Source organism: Bubalus kerabau, chromosome 10 (genome assembly GCF_029407905.1).
Source record: "Bubalus kerabau isolate K-KA32 ecotype Philippines breed swamp buffalo chromosome 10, PCC_UOA_SB_1v2, whole genome shotgun sequence".
Classification (NCBI taxonomy): Eukaryota; Metazoa; Chordata; class Mammalia; order Artiodactyla; family Bovidae; genus Bubalus; species Bubalus kerabau.
Genome location: NC_073633.1, coordinates 89,542,249 through 89,563,663, shown reverse-complemented (window position 1 = coordinate 89,563,663; position 21,415 = coordinate 89,542,249). Strand labels below are relative to the sequence as shown.

Sequence of the window (21,415 nt, the reverse complement as noted above, 5' to 3'; positions counted from 1 at the left end):
AACTGTTGCTTCCTGACCTGCATACAGGTTTCTCGAGAGGCAGGTCAGGTGGTCTGGTATTCCCATCTCTTTCAGAATTTTCCACAGTTTATTGTGATCCACACAGTCAGAGGCTTTGGCATAGTCAATAAAGCAGAAATAGATGTTTTTCTGGAACTCTCTTGCTTTTTCCATGATCCAGCGGATGTTGGCAATTCGATCTCTGGTTCCTCTGCCTTTTCTAAAACCAGCTTGAACATCTGGAAGTTCACAGTTCATGTATTGCTGAAGCCTGGCTTGGAGAATTTTGAGCATTACTTTACTAGCATGTGAGATGAGTGCAATTGTGTGGTAGTTTGAGCATTCTTTGGCATTGCCTTTACATACATTTGCTTTAATGGTAGACAATGACATTTAATTTAGTTTAACTTACATTTCCATGACTTTCTCCAGTGAAGGTGATTATCTCATCCTACAACTATTATCTGAACCTGTTCCCCACCAATCCAATAAAACTACATCTACTTTTTTACTCCTTTCGTATTTAATACCTCTGACCACTACCTTTTTTCCTTTTGACTACGCCACACGGCTTGTGGGATCTCACTTCCCTGACTGGGGATTGAACCCAGGTCACAGCAGTGAAAGTGTGAAATCCTAACCACTAGACCACCAGGGAATTCCCTGACCACTGCCTTTAACAATTCCTTCTTCCTTGGTTTCCTTGTCCCAGGTTCTTCCTCCTACAACACTGCTTCCTCCTTCTCAGTCTCCTTTGAATGGTCCTCTTCTTATTCTCACGTCTTAGAATGTTGTTCGTCCTCAGTGTCCTGTTGCAAGCCTTCCTCCCTTCTTACTGTAAGTGATTCCGCAGCTGACTCATCTACTCTGAGGGCTTCGACAATAAGTCTAGATATATAGATCTACTCTCAGATCTGTGTCTGTAGCCTAGATCATCTGAACTCCCTTCTCTTATTGGCCAGCTATCTACCAAGTGTGTCTATTAGGATGTTTCCTGGGCACCTCAAACCCAACTTAGGCAAAACTACACTTAATATCATCTTCTCTGTTTTTTTGCTTTGGTTTGTGTTAAAAGTGAAATTCACATAAAATTCACAATTTTAAACATTCTTAAGTCTACAATTCAGTGGCTTTTAGTGCGGTCACTATGTTGTGCAACAATCACCACTAATTCCAGAACTTTTCATCCCTTCAAATAAAATTCTGTACATTAAGCAGTCATTCTCACTCTCTGTTATCCATTCCCCACAGCCCTGAAAACCACTAATTGGATTCTTGTTTCTATGGATTTGCCTATTTTGGGCACTTTCTATGAACAGAATCATAGAATATGATTTGTATCTGACTTGTTCACTCCCAGGTGGTGCAATGGTAAAGAATCCACCAGCCAAGCAGGAGACCCAGGTTTGATCCCTGGGTCAGAAAAATCCCCTGGAGGAGGAAATGGCAACCCGCTTCAGCATTCTTGCCTGGGAAATCCCATGGACCAAGGAATCTGGCAGGCTACAGTCTATGGGGTCACAAAAGGGCTGGACATGACTGAGTGACTTAACAACTACAACATCTTTCACTTAACATGTTGTGAAGGTTCATCCATTTGAACCATGTGACAGTACCTCATTCCTTTTTATGGCTGAATAACATGCTGTTGTATGGATATGCCAGGTTTGATTTATCCACTTATTAGTTGATGGACATTTGAATTGTTTTCACTGTGGATAATGGTACAATGCACATTTGTATGCAAATTTTGTTTGAACATATGTTTTCCATTCTCTTGAATGTTGTCTCTGGGAATGGAATTGTGGGATTATATGGTAGCCCTATGTTTAACTTTTGAAGGAAATACCAAACTGTTTTCGATAGCAGCTGCACCATTTTTTGTTCCCACTAACAACGTTTGAGGATTTTAGTTGCTAATATTTGTAATTCTCTGGATTTTTCTCCCTAGTTATACCTGTCCTAGTGCATGTGAAGTGATATCTCACTGGGGTTTTGGTTTGCATTTCTGTAATGAGCATCTAGGGCTTGCTTGGTGGCTCAGATGGTAAAGAATCCGTCTGCAGTGTGGGAGACCTGAGTTCAGTCCCTGGGTTGGGAAGATCCCTTGGAGAAGGGCATGATAACCCACTTCAGTATTCTTGCCTTGGGAAATCCCATGGACAGAGGAGCCTGGCAAGCTATAGTCCATTGACTTCCAAAGAGTTGGACACAACTGAGTGACTAAGCACAATGAGTATCTATCCATGTGCTTTTTGGCCATACATGTATCATTTTCTGCAGTCTTTTTAGACTAGAGAAATGTCTATTTACATTCTTTGCTCTTTTAAAATTATGCTGGGAGGGACTGGGGGCAAGAGGAGAAGGGGATGACAGAGGATGAGATGGCTGGATGGCATCACTGACTCGATGGATGTGAGTCTCAGTGAACTCCGGGAGTTGGTGATGGACAGGGAGGCCTGGTGTGCTGCGATTCATGGGGTAGCAAAGAATCGGACACGACTGAGCAACTGATCTGATCTGATTATTAAGTTTTAAGAATTCTTTATTATGAATATCAGACTCATCAGTTCAGTTCAGTTGCTCAGTCACGTCCAACTCTTTGCAGCATGCCAGGCCTCCCTGTCTATCACCAACTCCCATAGTTTACTCATACTCCTGTCCATTGAGTTGGTGATGCCATCCAACCATCTCATCCTCTGTCGTCCCCTTCTCCTCCTGCCTTCAATCTTTCCCAGAATCAGGCTCTTTTCAAATGAATCAGTTCTTCCCATCAGGTGGCCAAAGTATTGGCGTTTCAGCTTCAGCATCAGTCCTTCCAATGACTATTCAGGACTGATTTCCTTTAGGACAGACTGGTTGGATCTCCTTGCAGTCCAAGGGACTCTTGAGAGTCTTCTCCAACACCACAGTTCAAAAGCATCACTTCTTCAGTGCTCAGCCGTCTTTATAGTCAGACTCTCACATCCATGCCTGACCACTGGAAAAACCATAGCTTTGACTAGATGGATCTTTGTTGGCAAAGTAATGTCTCTGCTTTTTAATATGCTGTCTAGGTTGGTAATAACTTTTCTTCCAAGGAGCAAGCATCTTTTAATTTCATGGCTGCAGTCACCATCTGCAGTGATTTTGAAGCCCCAAAAAATAAAGTCTGTCACTGTTTCCATTGTTTCCCCATCTATTTGCCATGAAGTAATGAGGCCAGATGCTATAATCCTAGTTTTCTGAATGTTGAGCTTTAAGCCAACTTTTTCACTCTCCTCTTTCACTTTTATCAAGAGGCTATTGAGTTCTTCTTCGCTTTCTGCCATAGGTGTGGTGTCATCTGCATATCTGAGGTTATTGATATTTCTCCTGGCAATTTTGATTCCAGCTTGTGCTTCATCCAGTCCAGCATTTCTGATGATGCACTCTGCATATGTTACATAAGCAGGGTGACAATATACAGACTTGACGTAATCCTTTCCCAATTTGGAAGCAGTCTGTTGTTCCATGTCCAGTTCTAAGTGTTGTTTTTTTACCTACGTACAGATTTCTTAGGAGGCAGGTCAGGTGGTCTGGTATTCCCACCTCTTTAAGAATTTTTCAAAGATGTATGATTTACAAATATTTTTTCCCTATTCTGCAGATTGTCTTTTCACTTTCCTTACAGCATCCTTTGATGCACAACATTTTTAATTTTGATGAAGTCCAATGCACCCTTTGTTTGTTTGTGCTTTTGGTGTCATCTTTGAAAGCTGTTGCCAACTGAAACTGTTGCCAAGTCTAAAGTGTCTTAGTGTGTTCAGGCTGCTACAGCAAAATTCCACAGACTGGAGAACATTATGAAGAGCAGAAATTTAATAGTCACTGTTCTGGAGGCTAGAAGTCAAAATCAGAGTGCCAGCAGGGCCAGGTGAGAGCACTCTTCCTAGTTGACTCACATGGCAGAAAGGGACTAGAAAGCTGTGTGGGATCTCTTCTATAACAGCACTAATCCTATTCATGAGGGCTCCCCGCTCATGACCTAATCACCTCCCAAAGGCCCTAATCACCTCCCAAGTAATAATATTATTAATATTCTATTAATATCATCACCTTTGGGGATTAAGATATCAGCAGATAAATTTTGGAGGGACATAAACATTCAGATTCTGTCAGATCTCTCCACAATGACCTGCCCATTTTGGGTTGCCCCACGGGCATGGCTTAGTTTCATCGAGTTAGACAAGAGTGCGGTCCTAAAGGAATCCAAATTGGAAAAGAAGAAGTAAAGCTCTCACTGTTTGCAGATGACATGATCCTCTACATAGAAAACCCTAAAGACTCCACCAGAAAATTACTAGAACTAATCAATGACTATAGTAAAGTTGCAGGATATAAAATCAACACCCAGAAATCCCTTGCATTCCTATACACTAATAATGAGAAAACAGAAAGAGAAATTAAGGAAACAATTCCATTCACCATTGCAATGGAAAGAATAAAATACTTAGGAATATATCTACCTAAAGAAACTAAAGACCTATATATAGAAAACTATAAAACACTGGTGAAAGAAATCAAAGAGGACACTAACAGATGGAGAAATATACCATGTTCATGGATTGGAAGAATCAATATAGTGAAAATGAGTATACTACCCAAAGCAATCTATAGATTCAATGCAATCCCTATCAAGCTACCAACAGCATTCTTCACAGAGCTAGAACAAATAATTTCACAATTTGTATGGAAATACAAAAAACCTCGAATAGCCAAAGCGATCTTGAGAAAGAAGAATGGAACTGGAGGAATCAACCTACCTGACTTCAGGCTCTACTACAAAGCCACAGTTATCAAGACAGTATGGTACTGGCACAAAGACAGAAATATAGATCAATGGAACAAAATAGAAAGCCCAGAGATAAATCCAAGCACACATGGACACCTTATCTTTGACAAAGGAGGCAAGAATATACAATGGATTAAAGACAATCTCTTTAACAAGTGGTGCTGGGATATCTGGTCAACCACTTGTAAAAGAATGAAACTAGAACACTTTCTAACACCATACACAAAAATAAACTCAAAATGGATTAAAGATCTAAACGTAAGACCAGAAACTATAAAACTCCTAGAGGAGAACATAGGCAAAACACTCTCCGACATACATCACAGCAGGATCCTCTATGACGCACCTCCCAGAATATTGGAAATAAAAGCAAAAATAAACAAATGGGACCTAATTAACCTTAAAAGCTTCTGCACATCAAAGGAAACTATTAGCAAGGTGAAAAGACAGCCTTCAGAATGGGAGAAGATAATAGCAAATGAAGCAACTGACAAACAACTAATCTCGAGAATATACAAGCAACTCCTACAGCTCAACTCCAGAAAAATAAATGACCCAATCAAAAAATGGGCCAAAGAACTAAATAGACATTTCTCCAAAGAAGACATACAGATGGCTCACAAACACATGAAAAGATGCTCAACATCACTCATTATCAGAGAAATGCAAATCAAAACCACTATGAGGTACCATTTCACACCAGTCAGAATGGCTGCGATCCAAAAGTCTACAAGTAATAAATGCTGGAGAGGGTGTGGAGAAAAGGGAACCCTCTTACACTGTTGGTGGGAATGCAAACTAGTACAGCCACTATGGAGAACAGTGGGGAGATTCCTTAAAAAACTGGAAATAGACCTGCCTTATGATCCAGCAATCCCACTGCTGGGCATACATACTGAGGAAACCAGAAGGGAAAGAGACACGTGTACCCCAATGTTCATCACAGCACTGTTTATAATAGCCAGGACATGGAAGCAACCTAGATGTCCATCAGCAGATGAATGGATAAGAAAGCTGTGGTACATATACACAATGGAGTATTATTCAGCCATTAAAAAGAATACATTTGAATCAGTTCTAATGAGGTGGATGAAACTGGAGCCTATTATACAGAGTGAAGTAAGCCAGAAAGAAAAACACCAATACAGTATACTAACGCATATATATGGAATTTAGAAAGATGGTAACAATAACCCTGTGTACAAGACAGCAAAAGAGACACTGATGTATAGAACAGTCTTATGGACTCTGAGAGAGAGGGAGAGGGTGGGAAGATTTGGGAGAATGGCATTGAAACATGTAAAATATCATGTATGAAACGAGTCACCAGTCCAGGTTCGATGCACGATAGTGGATGCTTGGGGCTGGTGCACTGGGACAACCCAGAGGGATGGAATGGGGAGGGAGGAGGGAGGAGGGTTCAGGATGGGGAACACATGTATACCTGTGGCGGATTCATTTTGATATTTGGCAAAACTAATACAGTTATGTAAAGTTAAAAAAAAAAAAAAGAATATAAGAAAAAAAAAAAAGAGTGTGGTCCTAGTGTGATTAGATTGACTAGTTTTCTGTGAGTATGGTTTCAGTGTGTCTACCCTCTGATGCCCTCTTGCAACACCTATCATCTTACTTGGGTTTCTCTTACCTTGGACATCGGGTATCTCTTCACGGCTGCTCCAGCAAAGCGCAGCCGCTGCTCCTTACCTTGGACAAGGGGTATCTCCTCACCGCAGCCCTTCCTGACCTTCAACGTGGGATAGCTCCTCTAGGCTCTCCTGCGCCGGCGCAGCCACCGCTCTTTGGGTGTGTGGTTGGTCCTCCCGGCCGCTACCCCTGGCCTCGGGCGTGGGGTGGCTCCTCCCTGCCACCGCCCCGACCTCAGATGCGAGGTACCTCCTCCTGGCCGCCACCCCTGACCTCGGACTTGGGTAGCTCTTCTCGGCCGTTCCTGCGCCGTCGCAGCCTGGCACTCTCGGCCGCTGCCCCTGACCTCGGACATGGGGTAACTCCTCTTGGCCACCGATCAGGCCCCAATACCACCTCTGGGTCATGGTGGAGAGATCTGACAGAATGTGGTCCACTGGAGAAGGGAATGGCAAACCACTTCAGTATTCTTGCCTTGAGAACCCCATGAACAGTATGAAAAGGCAAAATGATAGGATACTGAAAGAGGAACTCCCCAGGTCGGTAGGTGCCCAATATGCTACTGGAGATCAGTGGAGAAATAACTCCAGAAAGAATGAAGGGATGGAGCCAAAGCAAAAACAATACCCAGCTGTGGATGTGACTGGTGATAGAAGCAAGGTCCGATGCTGTAAAGAGCAATATTGCATAGGAACCTGGAATCAAGGCAAATTGGAAGTAGTCAAACAAGAGATGGCAAGAGTGAACGTCGACATTCTAGGAATCAGCAAACTGAAATGGACTGGTGAATTTAACTCAGATGACCATTATATCACTACTGCGAGCAGAAATCCTTCAGAAGAAATGGAGTAGCCATCATGGTCAACAAAAGAGTCTGAAATGCAGTACTTGGATGCAATCTCAAAAACGACAGAATGATCTCTGTTTGTTTCCAAGGCAAACCATTCAATATCACAGTAATCCAAGTCTATGCCCCAACCAGTAACGCTGAAGAAGCTGAAGTTGAACGGTTCTATGAAGACCTACAAGACCTTTTAGAACTAACACCCAAAAAAGATTTCCTTTTCATTATAGGGGACTGGAATGCAAAAGTAGGAAGTCAAGAAACACTTGGAGTAACAGGCAAATTTGGCCTTGGAATACGGAATGAAGCAGGGCAAAGACTAAGAGTTTTGCCAAGAAAATGCACTGGTCATAGCAAACACCCTCTTCCAACAACACAAGAGAAGACTCTACACATGGACATCACCAGATGGTCAACACCAAAATCAGATTGATTATATTCTTTGCAGCCAAAGATGGAGAAGCTCTATACAGTCAGCAAAAACAAGACCAGGAGCTGACTGTGGCTCAGACCATGAACTCCTTATTGCCAAAAGTAGGGAAAACCACTAGACCATTCAGGTATGACCTAAATCAAATCCCTTATGATTATACAGTGGAAGTGAGAAATAGATTTAAGGGCCTAGATCTGATAGATAGAGTGCCTGATGAACTATGGATGGAGGTTCGTGACATTATACAGGAGACAGGGATCAAGACCATACCCATGGAAAAGAAATGCAAAGAAGCAAAATGGCTGTCTGAGGAGGCCTTACAAATAGCTATGGAAAGAAGAGAAGCGAAAAGCAAAGGAGAAAAGGAAAGATATACACATCTGAATGCAGAGTTCCAAAGAATAGCAAGAAGAGATAAGAAAGGCTTCCTCAGCGATCAATGCAAAGAAATAGAGGAAAACAACAGAATGGGAAAGACTAGAGATCTCTTCAAGAAAATTAGAAATACCAAGGGAATATTTCATGCAAAGATGGGCTCGACAAAGGACATAAACGGTATGGACCTAACAAAAGCAGAAGATATTAAGAAGAGGTGGCAAGAATACACAGAAGAACTGTACAAAAAAGATCTTCACGACCAAGATAATCATGATGGTGTGATCACTCATCTAGAGCCAGACATCCTGGACTGTGAAGTCAAGTGGGCCTTAGAAAGCATCACTATGAACAAAGCTAGAGGATGTGATGGAATTCCAGTGGAGCTACTCCAAATGCTGAAAGATGATGCTGTAAAAGTGCTGCACTCAATATGCCAGCTAATTTGGAAAACTCAGCAGTGGCCACAGGACTGGAAAAGGTCAGTTTTCATTCCAATCCCAAAGAAAGGCAATGCCAAAGAATGCTCAAACTACCACACAATTGCACTCATCTCACATGCTGGTAAAGTAATGCTCAAAATTCTCCAAGCCAGGCTTCAGCAATATGTGAACCGTGAACTTCCTGATGTTCAAGCTGGTTTTAAAAAAGGCAGAGGAACCAGAGATCAAATTGCCAACATCTACTGGATCATGGAAAAAGCAAGAGAGTTCCAGAAAAACATCTATTTCTGCTTTATTGACTATGCCAAAGCCTTTGACTGTGTGGATCACAATAAACTGTGGAAAGTTCTGAATGAGATGGGAATACCAGACCACCTGACCTGCCTCTTGAGAAATCTGTATGCAGGTCAGGAAGCAACAGTTAGAACTGGACATGGAACAACAGACTGGTTCCAAATAGGAAAAGGAATACATCAAGGCTGTATATTGTCACCCCACTTATTTAACTTATATGCAGAGTAAATCATGAGAAACGCTGGACTGGAAGAAACACAAACTGGAATCAAGATTGCCGGGAGAAATATCAATAACCTCAGATATGCAGATGACACCATCCTTATGGCAGAAAGTGAAGAGGAACTAAAAAGCCTCTTGATGAAAGTGAAAGTGGAGAGTGAAAAAGTTGGCTTAAAGCTCAACATTCAGAAAACGAAGATCATGGCATGCGGTCCCATCACTTCATGGCAAATAGATGGGGAAACAGTGGAAACAGTGTCAGACTTTATTTTTTTGGGCTCCAAAATCACTGCAGATGGTGACTGCAGCCATGAAATTAAAAGACGCTTACTCCTTGGAAGGAAAGTTATGACCAACGTAGATAGCATATTTAAAAGCAGAGACATTACTTTGCCAACAAAGGTCTGTCTAGTGAAGGCTATGGCTTTTCCAGTGGTCATGTATGGATGTGAGAGTTGGACTGTGAAGAAAGCTGAGCACCGAAGAATTGATGCTTTTGAACTGTGGTGTTGGAGAAGACTCTTGAGAGTCCCTTGGACTGCAAGGAGATCCAACCAGTCCATTCTAAAGGAGATCAGCCCTGGGTTTTCTTTGGGAGGAATAATGCTAAAGCTGAAACTCCAGTACTTTGGCCACCTCATGCGAAGACTTGACTCATTGGAAAAGACTCTGATGCTGGGAGGGATTGGGCGCAGGAGGAGAAGGGGACGACAGAGAATGAGATGGCTGGATGGCATCACCGACTCCATGGACGTGGGTCTGAGTGAACTCCGGGAGTTGGTGATAGACAGGGAGGCGTGGCGTGCTGCAATTCATGGGGTGGCAGAGTCGGACACAACTGAGCGACTAAACTGAACTGAACTGACATATTCAGATACTAGCACAAGGTCATGTGGATATATACCTGTATTTTTACTCTTTTTTTTTTTTTTGGTGATGCTGTGGGTCTTGTGCGATCTTAGTTCCCCAACCAACAATTGAACCTGGGCCCATGGCAGTGAAAGCTCTAAATCTTAACCATTGGATCACCAGAGCACTCCTTTTATACATATATATGTGTGTGTGTATATATATAGGGGTTGCGCTGGTCTTTGTTGCTGCATGCTGGCTTTCTCTAGTTGGCAAGAGCAGGGGCTCCTCTACATTGTGATGCGCGGGCTTCTCATTGCAGTGGCTTCTCTTGTTGTGGAGCACCAGCTTTAGGCGCATGGGTTTCAGCGTGTGCGCTCAATAGTTGTTTCTTGTGGGCTCTAGAGCACAGGCTCAGTAGTTGTAGCCCATGGGCTTAGTTGCTTTATGGCATGTGGTATCTTCCAGGACCAGGAATTGAACCCATGTGCCCTACATTGGTAGGTGGATTCTTTTAACCACTAGACCACCAGGGAGCCCTCTGTTTTTAATAAAATTTTATTGTTTTATCTTTTACATCTTGGATTTGAGTTAATCCTTATATATGTTGTGGGGCTTCCCTGATAGCTCAGTTGGTAAAGAACGTAGGTGCAAGGCAGGAGACCTTGGTTTGATTCCTGGGTCGGAAAGATCCTCTGGAGAAGGCCTAGGGTACCCACTCCAGTATTGGGTTTCCCTTGTAACTCAGCTGGTAAAGAATCCACCTGCAGTGTGCGAGACCTGGGTTCGATCCCTGAGTTGGGAAGATCCGCTGGAGAAGGGAGCAGCCACCCACTCCAGTATTCTGGCCTGGAGAATTCCTTGGACTGTATAGTCCATGGGGTCGCAAAGAGTCGGATACGACTGGGTGACTTTCACTTTGTATATGTTGTAGTATAGGGGTCCAAATTCATTTTTTTGCATGTGTATATCTAATTGCCTCAGCACCAATTTTTGAAAAAACTTCTTTCCTCCATTGAATAGTCCTGGAACCTTTGTAAATCATCAACTGACAGTAAATGGGTGGGTTTTATTATAGACTCTCAATTATATTCCTTTGATAAATACTTCTATCCATGTGTAATTACCACACTGTTTTGATTATTGTAGCTTTCTGAAAAATTCTGAAGGCAAGGAACGTGAGTACTCCAGGTTCACTGCAGCATTGTTTACAATAGCCAAGATATGGAGACAACCTAACTGTTCATTGATGGGTGAATAGATAAAAAATATGTGAGAAACGTAAGTAATGGAATGTTATTCAGCCATAAAATCAATGACGTTTTGACACTTGTGACCACGTGGATGGACCTTGAAGACTCTATGCTAGGTGAAATAAATCAGAGAAAGACAAACGTTGCATGCTCTCACTTTTATATGAAAACAAAAAAACAAAACCAAGCTCAAAAATATAGGGAACAACAGATTGATGACTGCCAGAGGTGGAGGGAGGTTGAGGGGTGGACAAATTGGGTGATGGGGGTCCAAAGAACAGACTTACAGCTATAAAATAAACACATCATGGGGGTGTAATGTACAATATTGTGACTGGAGTCAATAATGCCGTATTGCATATTTGAAAGTTTAAAGTAGATCTTAAACTTTCTCATTCAGTTCAGTTCAGTCACTCAGTCGTGTCCGACTCTTTGCGACCCCATAGACTGCAGCATGCCAGGCTTCCCTGTCCATCACCAACTCCTGGAGCTTACTCAAACTCATGTCTATCATTACAAGAAAAAAACTGGAGGGACTTCCCTGGAAGTCCAGTGGTTAGGACTTGGTGCTGTCACTACCCAGAGCTTGGGTTTGATTTCTAGTTGGCTGGGGAGCTAAGATCCCACAAGCCACACGATGTGGCTAAGAAAGAAAATAAAAATTTGTAACTGTTTATGGTGACAGATATTAATTGTTGTGGTGATTTTCTTACAGTGCATGTACACATGGAATAATGATGTTGCACACCTGAAACTAATACAATGTTACACGCCGATTATAAGTTCTCAAAAATGAGTTGGGAGGGGGTCCCTCTTCTATTTTCTGGAAGAATTTGTGTAGAATTGGTATTGCTTCTTCCTCAAGTGTTTGGTAATAGTAATAGAATTCAACAGCAAAGCTGTCTGGGCTTGGAATTGTCTTTGTGAGGAAGTTTTAAACTAAAATTCATCTTAATAGATAAAGGGTTATTCTGATTACATTTAGAGTCACGTTTGGCAGTTTGCTTTAAGGAATTTGGCCGTTTCTTGTAAGTAGTTGAATTTATAATAACAAAAAGTTATTAATACTATTTATTATTCTTCTACTATATTAGGATTTGTAGTGATTCTTATTTCCATTTTCTTAACTGTGTTTGTGTCTTTTTTATCTTTTTTGGGTAAGTCTAGATATAAATTTGCCAACTTAAAAAAATCTTGTCAAAGAACCATCTTTTGGATTATTTTCTCTATTGTTTTCTATATCATGAGTTTCTGTTCTGATCTTAATTATTTTTTCCTATTTATTTTGGATTTAACATGCTCTTGTTTTCTAGCTCCATAAGACAATAGCCTAAATAACTGCTTTGAGACCTTTATTTTTTTCTGAGACAAGCTTTATATCCTACAGTTTCTCTCTAAGCATTGTCTTTATTTTATTTATTGTGTTTTCATTTTCATTCAACTCAGAATACTTTCTAATTTCCTTTGTGGTTTCTTTGACCAAAGTATCATTTAGAAGTGTATCGTTTAATTTCCAAATATTTGGGGATTTTCCAGATATATTTCAGATACAGATTTCCAGTTAATTCCATAGTGATCAGAGAAAAGACTTTATATGATTTTAGTATTTCTAAATTTACCGAGATTTGTTTTATTGCCTAACATGATCTATTTTGATGAATGTCCTGTGTGTACTTGAAGAGAAGGTATGTTCTGCTGTTGTTAGGAATATCAAGTTGGTTGATAATGTTGTTCAAGTCTTTCCTATTTTAACTGATTTCCTTTAGCTCTTTGTGCATTTATCTATTTCTCTTTTCAGTTCAAACTTCAGACCCTCATGATGACAAAACCATGTTTACAAATTCTCAGAAGAGACACTTGTGATCATTATTATAGAATACAGTCCACCTATAACTCTGGGAGATAGTGATGGACAGAGGAGCCTGGCGTGCTACAGTCCATGGGGTCGCAAAGTCACAACTTAACGGCCGAGCAGTGGTCACACAGACAGGTTTCTTTTCTTGCTCCCCCTGCTGGCAGGTAAAATTTTTTAGTCCATCCTTGAACTCCAAGCTTTCTTGAGGGGCTTCCCTTGTGGCTCAGCTGGTAAAGAATCCACCTGCAATGCAAAAGACCTGGGTTTGATCCCTGGGTTGAGGAGATCCCCTGGAGAAGGGAATGGCTACCCACTCCAGTATTCTGGCCTGGAGAATTTCATGGATGGTATAGTCGTTGGGGTCGCAAAGAGTCACATGTGACTTTCACTTTTTCTTTTGCAAGGACTCTCTTTTATTGCCCAGTTTCCTCTTCTGTTTCTCTCCTTAGTAATTGTTATCAAGACTCTGAGACTTCTCTGGTGGCCCCGTGGTAAGACTCCGTGCTCCCAATGCAAGGGTCCCGGGTTCGATCTCTTCATCAGGGAACTAGATCCCACATGCCACAGCTAAGAGTTTGCATGTCTTGACTAAAGATCTGCAACAAAGGTTGAAGATCCTGAGTGCTGCAACTAAGACCTGACACGGCCAAATAAAGTAAATAAATAAATATTTATAAAAGACTCTAGGATAGTCCCCCCAGGCTTCCCCAGGAATTACCACTCTGCTTGTGTTTTTTTTTTTTTTAACTTTCTTTTTTGACTTTCTCTTTTTAACACTTGGGGATTGCTCTTATTTTCCTGTCAGTGTAGTAATGTATTTAAATATATATATTTTTTAGTTTACCTAACATCTGCGTATCCTGCTGCATAAGTCTTTTTAGAATACCATGTCAAGAATACTCGTGGAAACAGAAGTTTCATTTTGAATTCCAAACTGTTTTTATTTATTTATTTAATGTTGTTACTATGTACTCGTGGTCCATGGTCAGCCCACTGATTGAACAAATGTCTCATCAACTCTCACACAACAGGTATATCTCCAAACACAGAAAAGAGATTATATATTGAGCACACTCTCTGTAGCAAATGTCCACTCTATTCACTGTTTTTGGATGTTAATTTTAAATGCCCTGGGCAGAAAATCTGACTGGCACAGCTAGAGATCAAGGTATTTTCTAGTACCTTTTTAACAGAGAAAAAGTTTTTAATTTGTTGACATCTCATTGTATCAATTTTCTCTTTTATGAATTGTGCTTTTACTGTCATGTCAACAAATTCTTTACTTAGCCTAGGTCTTGAAGATTTTCTCACGTTTTATTCTTAAAATTTTATAGTTTTGCATTTTACATTTACATCTATGATCAGTTTTTAATCAATTTTTGTGTAAGGTATGAGGTTCAAGTTGAGGTTAATTTTTTTTCTTTTTGCCTATTTTTTTTGTGTGCAATTACTCCAGCATCATTCTTCCTCAAAGATAAAGGAAAGACAGTCTTTCCTGTAACTGAATTGCTTTTGCACCTTTGTCAAAAATTGGTTGAGTGCATTTCTCAAAGATGAGAAATGGAGAAGGAAATAAGATCTTAAATATGTTATTTGACCCCAAGATTGAGATTTGGCAGAAATGATAATCACCAGATTGTGCAATTATGTGAGCCAAATCATTTCTTTTATTGATTAAGGCAGTTTGATTCACAACTTCTGCCTTAACTACTGGAAGGAAAATACAGCTCATAGGTTGGTGGACTCAAACATAATCTGATGAAATAGATTATTATATTTTAAAATGACAAACCTGGAAACCTTTTACTTGTTTTGTATGTCTTGTTGGGGTTAAGACCTTTAAAATGCTGTGCTGAGTGACCTAAGGAAATCAGTAAGTCCATAAGCTTGGTTTGCTTACCTCGTAGATTCTACTTTCTTGTCACCTTTTGCATTATTCAGTTTTTTCTTATTAAAAATTTTTAAATTTTATTTTTTTATGGTGAGATGTACAAATGGGCTTCCCTGGTGGCTCAGAATCTGCAGGAGACCCAGTTTCGATTCCTGGGTTGGAAAGATCCCCTAGGGAAGGGAATGGCTATCCACTCCAGTATTCTTGCCTAGAGAATTCCATGGACAGAGGAGCCTGGCAGGCTTCAATCCATGCAGTTGCACAGAGTGACTAACTGCATTGTATTGTATTGCACTGTATACAAATGGGAAAGTACAAAAAACGTATAATTGTGTAAAGCAAAATCTAGTGAGTATTGGTACAGCTACTACGAAGGTCAAGAGTTGAACACTACCAACAAACACCCAGATGCTTACCATGTGCCCTGATCATATCAGCTCCTTCCATGAGCTAACCACTGGGTTTGTTGTTGTTCAGTTGCTAAGTCAAATCTGTAGTCCCTGCGTGACCCCACAGACTACAGCACACTAGGCTTCTCTGGCTCCTCCACTATCTCCCAGTTGTTGTTCAGTCTCTCAGTCATGTCCTACTCTTTGCAACCCCACGGACTGCAGAATGCCAGGATTCCCTGTCCCTCACTATCTCCCAGAGTTTGCTCAAACCCATGTCCATCGAGTTGGTGATGCCATCCAACCATCTCATCCTCTGTCATCCCCTTCTCCTCCTGCCTTCAATCTTTCCCGGCATCAGGGTCTTTTCCAATGAGTTGGCTCTTTGCATCAGGTGGCCAAAGTACTGGAGGATTAAATGCCATTTAAAGTTTTAAAAAGGATTAAAAAATCTCCAAAGTCACTGCAGATGGTGATTGCAGCCATGAAACTAAAAGATGCTTGCTTACTCCTTGGAAGCAAAGTTATGACCAACCTAGAGAGCATATTGAAAAGCAGAGACATTACTTTGCCAACAAAGGTCCGTCTAGTCAAGGCTATGGTTTTTCCAGTGGTCATGTATGGATGTGAGAGTTGGACTGTGAAGAAAGCTGAGCGCTGAAGATGTTTTTGAACTGTGGTGTTGGAGAAGACTCTTGAGAGTCCCTTGGACTGCAAGGAGATCCAACCAGTCCATTCTAAAGGAGATCAGCCCTGGGTTTTCTTTGGAAGGAATGATGCTAAAGCTGAAACTCCAGTACTTTGGCCACCTCATGGAAAGAGTTGACTCATTGGAAAAGACTCTGGTGCTGGGACAGATTGGGGGCAGGAGGAAAAGGGGACGACAGAGGATGAGATGGCTGGATGGTATCACCGACTCTATGGACGTGAGTTTGAGTGAACTCCGGGAGTTGGTGATGGACAGGGAGGCCTGGTGTGCTGCGATTCATGGGGTCGCAAAGAATCGGACACAACTGAGCGACTGATCTGAACTGAACTGAACTGAAATACCATTTTGGAGAAGGAAATGGCAACCCACTCCAGTATTCTTGCCTGGAAAATCCCATGGGCGGAGGAACCTGGGAGGCTACAGTCCATGGGGTTGCAAAGAGTCGGCCATGACTGAAGCGACTTTACTTACTTACTTAAATACCATTTTGTCCTCAAGATATATTAATATCCTCATTTTATGGTTAGGAGTATGAGGCAAACTATTAAGATTATAAAAAATTATTGTGGTAGGTTAGAAATAAAACCTTCTAGGGAAATTTTGTGACATGCTAGCCAATCCTTAGAGCCTAGCTCAAGATCTTTTATCTTAAGTTCATTTCTAAAATCCCTCTTTTCCTCTTCTCTCTTTAAAACCTGAAAATTACAAAGTGCTACAGATAGCTTAGTTCTTAGTATCTTGGTTTGTGATGTGGCTTTCTCAACGAAGTTTTGCTATTAGTCCAACTGTTGGCTATCTGTCCAGTCTTGAAAACATGATTTTCAGCAATATAACCCTCACAAATAACTTATACTGTATTATGTAGATTTGGCTTTACTATTGGTCTAACTATGTCCCTTGAATCATCAGGTAAAAAATTATCTCACTGTAATTCAGGAGATGGGTTCTTGTCCCAGCTTTGTCAATTATTTGCTTTATGACCTTGGCGAGTCACTCAACCATTGGTGTCTCTCCTGGGTTAACAATTATCAGGACAGAGTCAGAGGACATGAGAATTGGCAGGGATCTTTGAGATTACATGGATACAATCCTTTTATTTCATAGAGAGTTGCATGATTTGCCCAAGAGCTTTCTAGAACAATCACAGTCTTCAGCATCTCAGACCAGTGCTCTTTACACCAGACTTTCTTCCAGTGTTGTTCTAAGAAACAATAGAAAAGACAAAAAGTGAAAGCACTGAATAAAAGACAATTTCCAAAACAAACAAACAAACAAAAAAACAGGTAACAATGTTAACCATTAGCTTGTATTGTAGCCTGAAAATTTACCAGGATAAATGTACCTCTCTCTTACCAAAAGCTGATTTAAAACTTGGAAGTTCTGAAGGTAAGTAAGGAAAGGTCAGAGAAATAAATTAATGGAGGAAAAAAAAAATAATGTTTGGCTTGCAGAACATTCCAAGACTACTTATATTCTCATATAAATTCTTTCTGGTCTTAGTTTGTGCAAGACGAAATTGGGTAACTGGAGACTGCCTGTTTTTAACACATTTCTGAAGGAATGGTGTGCAATAAAAGTTACTTGAAATCGAATTATTTGCCTGGCCTATACCACATATTACATCAGTTCTCTAATTTAGAGCCACTCCTTCTCTGGCCACTACCCAGAACAACGTGCTGAAACCTGCGGAAACCACAGTCAGCGCAAAAACTCCAAGTCCCATAATGCTCGAGAGCCTGTCTCTAGCGCCTCTTCGCAGGAGCAGCGTCTTCCGTATCGGGAGTTGTAGTCATTCAGAGGCTTCACTTCCGGGAAGTTGGGGAAGGGTGCTACTCCGAGGAACTACACTTCCCAGGAGGCCGTGCGCACGCCTCTCCGCCCTCGCCGCTGTCAGGCTCCACCTCTCCCGCTCCTCCCTTAGTGGGCTGCAGCGCTCACGCCTTCCTGTTAGTCCGAGCGGGGAGAAGTTCACTCCGATCAGCTGATCCTAACTGACAACAGGAGAGGAGGAAGCCCGGGAGGCAGCGAAGGAGGAGGGGGGGCGGAGATGGAGATGGGGATGGATCCACCGGTGCCCTGAAGAACAGCCCCCGCCTCCACCGGCGCCCCGTGGTTCCCGGACGCCGCCTCGCCGCGACGGAACTGCTTAGTGGTGGGGTTCCCGGGCCGCCGCAGTCGGGGAGGGAAGGGCACGGCCCTGCGCCGGGCGAGCGATAGCCCTGGAGCTCCCTCTGCCCCCGGGAGGAAGGGGGGGGGGCCGGGTGCGGCTGGGGTGGGGGTGGGGTGGTATAAACAATGGATCCGGCTCTGGCCTCTGCCAGCGTGGGGGAGATTTGGGGGGACCTTCTTTGTTCTTAGATCCTGCTCCAGCCCCTCGGGTTGAGGTGGTGTTGCCTGGGAGGAAGGAAGGGTGAGAAATCCCCGGCTGGGGAGAGGCGCTGAGGTGGGAGTCCGAGTGGGCAGACTGTTTGCTTGGGTCTTGGTGGCTGGAGAGGTATCCTTTTGAAGGTTGGTTTTACATTTTTAATCAATTGTGACAATTTTGATTTTTGTTAACGTTGCGGGAGCTGCTTGGGCACGTCTGTGATTAGGGTGTAAATAAGGTCTACTAGTCATTCCTTCGCCTTCCCTGTTTATCTAAAAATCAGATGGATAGATTGATTTCTGTATGGGAGGAGTTGAATACCTGAAAGGAGGGCTTTACATTTCGTTGGAGCATTAGAATGGGTGTCCAGGCGAAGGGGAGTTAGAAATATGATTGTAGAAGGGACAAAAGCCCCTTTCTTGCTCCACTTATTTTTCTTTCTTTTTTTTTTTAAGTTATTTTAAAGTTGGGTTTTGAGTGACAAAGAGAAAAATTATTTAACTCACTGCATGCCTGGCTTTGCAGTGGGCCATAGTGAAGGAATTCTGTCTCCTGTCGCTCCTTTTTTGCAATTAGAGAAAAGGAGGAAAGGAAGTACAATAGTTATTTTTAAGTACCGTAGAATGGTTACTCTTTCCAGGTTGAGAGTCCTTAATAGGCATCTGTCTAGAGTTGAAACAGCCCAGTTACAAGGGTCTTTGGACCTGCCCAGGACTTTGATGGAGCTAGAGTTTATTATTATTGCTTCTGTAGCTTTTTACAGGCATCTTTCTTCGCCTCTCCCAATTGTGGAGCGCAGGGACGGGTGCAGAACGTTGTCCCTTCAAGGACTGTTTGCTTAGTGCTTTCGATCTGAATCTAATAACTCAAGGAACAGAGAATTTCAGCCTGGGAAATAAAGCGACAGAGTCTGTTAAGTGCTTTGATCCTATAAGTAGTTGTTTTTAAAAGGAACAGCCTTAATCATGATTTTGAGGAGAAATTTCTAGGATCAGAATGAGTCAGTATTTAAGTTTCAAGAATGAAATTTCTCTTGGGAGTTTTGGCCTCATATTTAATCACAATCTTTTTATAAAGGTGCACTTCTTTTAGATGAGTGAAATACTTTTCCTGCCTCTATTGTAGGTATCCTCAGAAATATTGACTTGAGGTTGGATAATATTGAAAAGCTCCTGACCACTCTTTCATTACCAAAACCTTGCGGCTGAGGCCCCACCTATGAGCCCACCTCAGTAAATCCATCAGATCTCTCTCAGATAGCCACAAAAGACCCTTTCAAGTTGATTTTGACCACATATTTGCCTGCACTTTATGGAAGATGAAACTATCAAACCAAATCAACGTTGCTGCTGATTCAAGAGTCTTAGAGGCAGAAAATTAAACATTGGAACATTTGTGAGTGTGTGAAGAATTCTAATAGGACATCGATTGTTTTTTTTAAAAAAACAAAACACATTTTTTTAGGGTATTCAGAACCCTGTGGAAGTTGTGTGCAGTCTTCAGACTCAACACCACTGTCTTCACTTGCCCTGGGGAAAGCCCAGTTACTGTTACATGGTAGGTGGTTTCCTTCCAGTCTGAATATGAGTGCCCAGACTTCCCCAGCAGAGAAGGGCCTGAATCCAGGGCTGCTGTGCCAGGAAAGTTACACCTGCAGTGGGACTGACGAAGCTGTCTTCGAGTGTGATGAGTGTTGCAGCCTGCAGTGTCTCCGTTGTGAGGAGGAACTCCATCGGCAGGAGCGCCTGAGAAACCATGAGCGGATCAGACTCAAAGCTGGCCATGTCCCTTACTGTGACCCCTGCAAGGGCCCCAATGGGCACTCTCCAGGTGTGAAGCAGAGGGCAGTGGTGAGGTGCCAGACCTGTAAAATCAACTTGTGCCTGGAGTGCCAGAAGAGGACTCATTCTGGGGGTAACAAAAGGAGGCACCCCGTTACTGTGTACCATGTCACTAAGGTCCAGGAGTTGCTGGAAGAGGAAGGGATGGATGAGGAGACCAAGAGGAAGAAGATGACTGAGAAGGTTGTGAGTTTCCTCCTAGTAGATGAAAATGAAGAAATTCAGGTAAGCGCTCAGTGATCTAGGATTCATGTGGTAGTGGAGGAGATGTGTTGTTGGCAGTTGACTCTCAGGGAACGTCCAGGAGGAGCTCACATTTTAATCGCTAAGAGGCAAGACTTCCGAAAGCTTAAGTTGCATGGAGTCAGATTCAGTCACTTACCAGCTGCATGACCTTGGGCTGAATTACCAGGACTTTACCTCTCTGAGCCGTAATGTTCTCATCTGTAAACTGGGGGCAGTGCCTGCTTCACTGGGTTGTCGTGAGGAAGAAATGACACAGTGTTTGTAAAGCCTGTTAGATAATGAATACTCAGTATATGATAGCTGTCATTATTATTATTAGCATTATTATCAGAAAGAACTGATTTAGAACCATTTTCTGAATGAGAGCACTTTGGTAAGTTGTGAATACATGTGAATGAGAAGAGACTGTGTGTACAGAGAAAGAAACACGGACTTTTTTGGTGGGTCCCAGGGGAGTGGAAGGCTGTAAGTCATAACCCTGCTAGCTCCATTGGGAGACAGGTCTTTGAAAAGTGGGCATTTCCTAAGGGTAGTACCCTCTCCAGATGGGCTCTTATTCTCATATATTAGCTTCTGGTCAGTAGAGGCCAGTAAGGGCATCTGTGATTACAGGACTGGAGAAATATTTAATTCCGGGCTAGGGAGAGGGTGGTGAGTGATAATAGGAGCAAGTTGGGGAAATCAAAGTGTGTGACCGTTGGGCCGTTTGGTAAAGGGGGTAGATGAATGAATGTACTTTCCACTGAAGCTAGCTAGTATCATCATTTCTGTACTTTGGAATGAAGACTGCTTGAATTCACATCCTGGCTTCACTTATGGACTGTATCACCACAGATAAGTTATTTAAACTCTGTGCCTCAATTTTGCTTCCACATCGTAGTAGCAATTGAGAGGATTCAAAGAAATTAGGAATGGAAATGGAAAGGCCCTTATCACCCAGCCTGGCATT

At 42.1% G+C, this 21,415-nt stretch overlaps 1 protein-coding gene and 1 non-coding gene across 3 annotated transcripts in view; one reads left to right on the top strand and one right to left on the bottom strand.

Annotated features, from left to right (window-relative positions):
• Positions 1-586: 586 nt before the first annotated feature.
• Positions 587-658, bottom strand: TRNAE-UUC (transfer RNA glutamic acid (anticodon UUC)). The gene has a single exon. It is a non-coding gene; the product is annotated as a tRNA-Glu (tRNA).
• A 17,304-nt stretch (positions 659-17,962) lies between these two features.
• ZFYVE1 (zinc finger FYVE-type containing 1) overlaps positions 17,963-21,415 on the top strand; it is a 43,381-nt gene continuing 39,928 nt past the window's right edge. Inside the window, exons 1-2 of one of the 2 annotated variants that reach the window (XM_055538558.1) lie at positions 17,963-18,166; positions 19,505-20,445. In XM_055538558.1, the coding sequence (XP_055394533.1) occupies positions 19,963-20,445 (483 nt within the window). In that variant the 5' untranslated portion in view covers positions 17,963-18,166; positions 19,505-19,962. The remainder of the gene's footprint in view (positions 18,167-19,504; positions 20,446-21,415) is intronic. The other variant, XM_055538557.1, reaches the window with a different exon arrangement.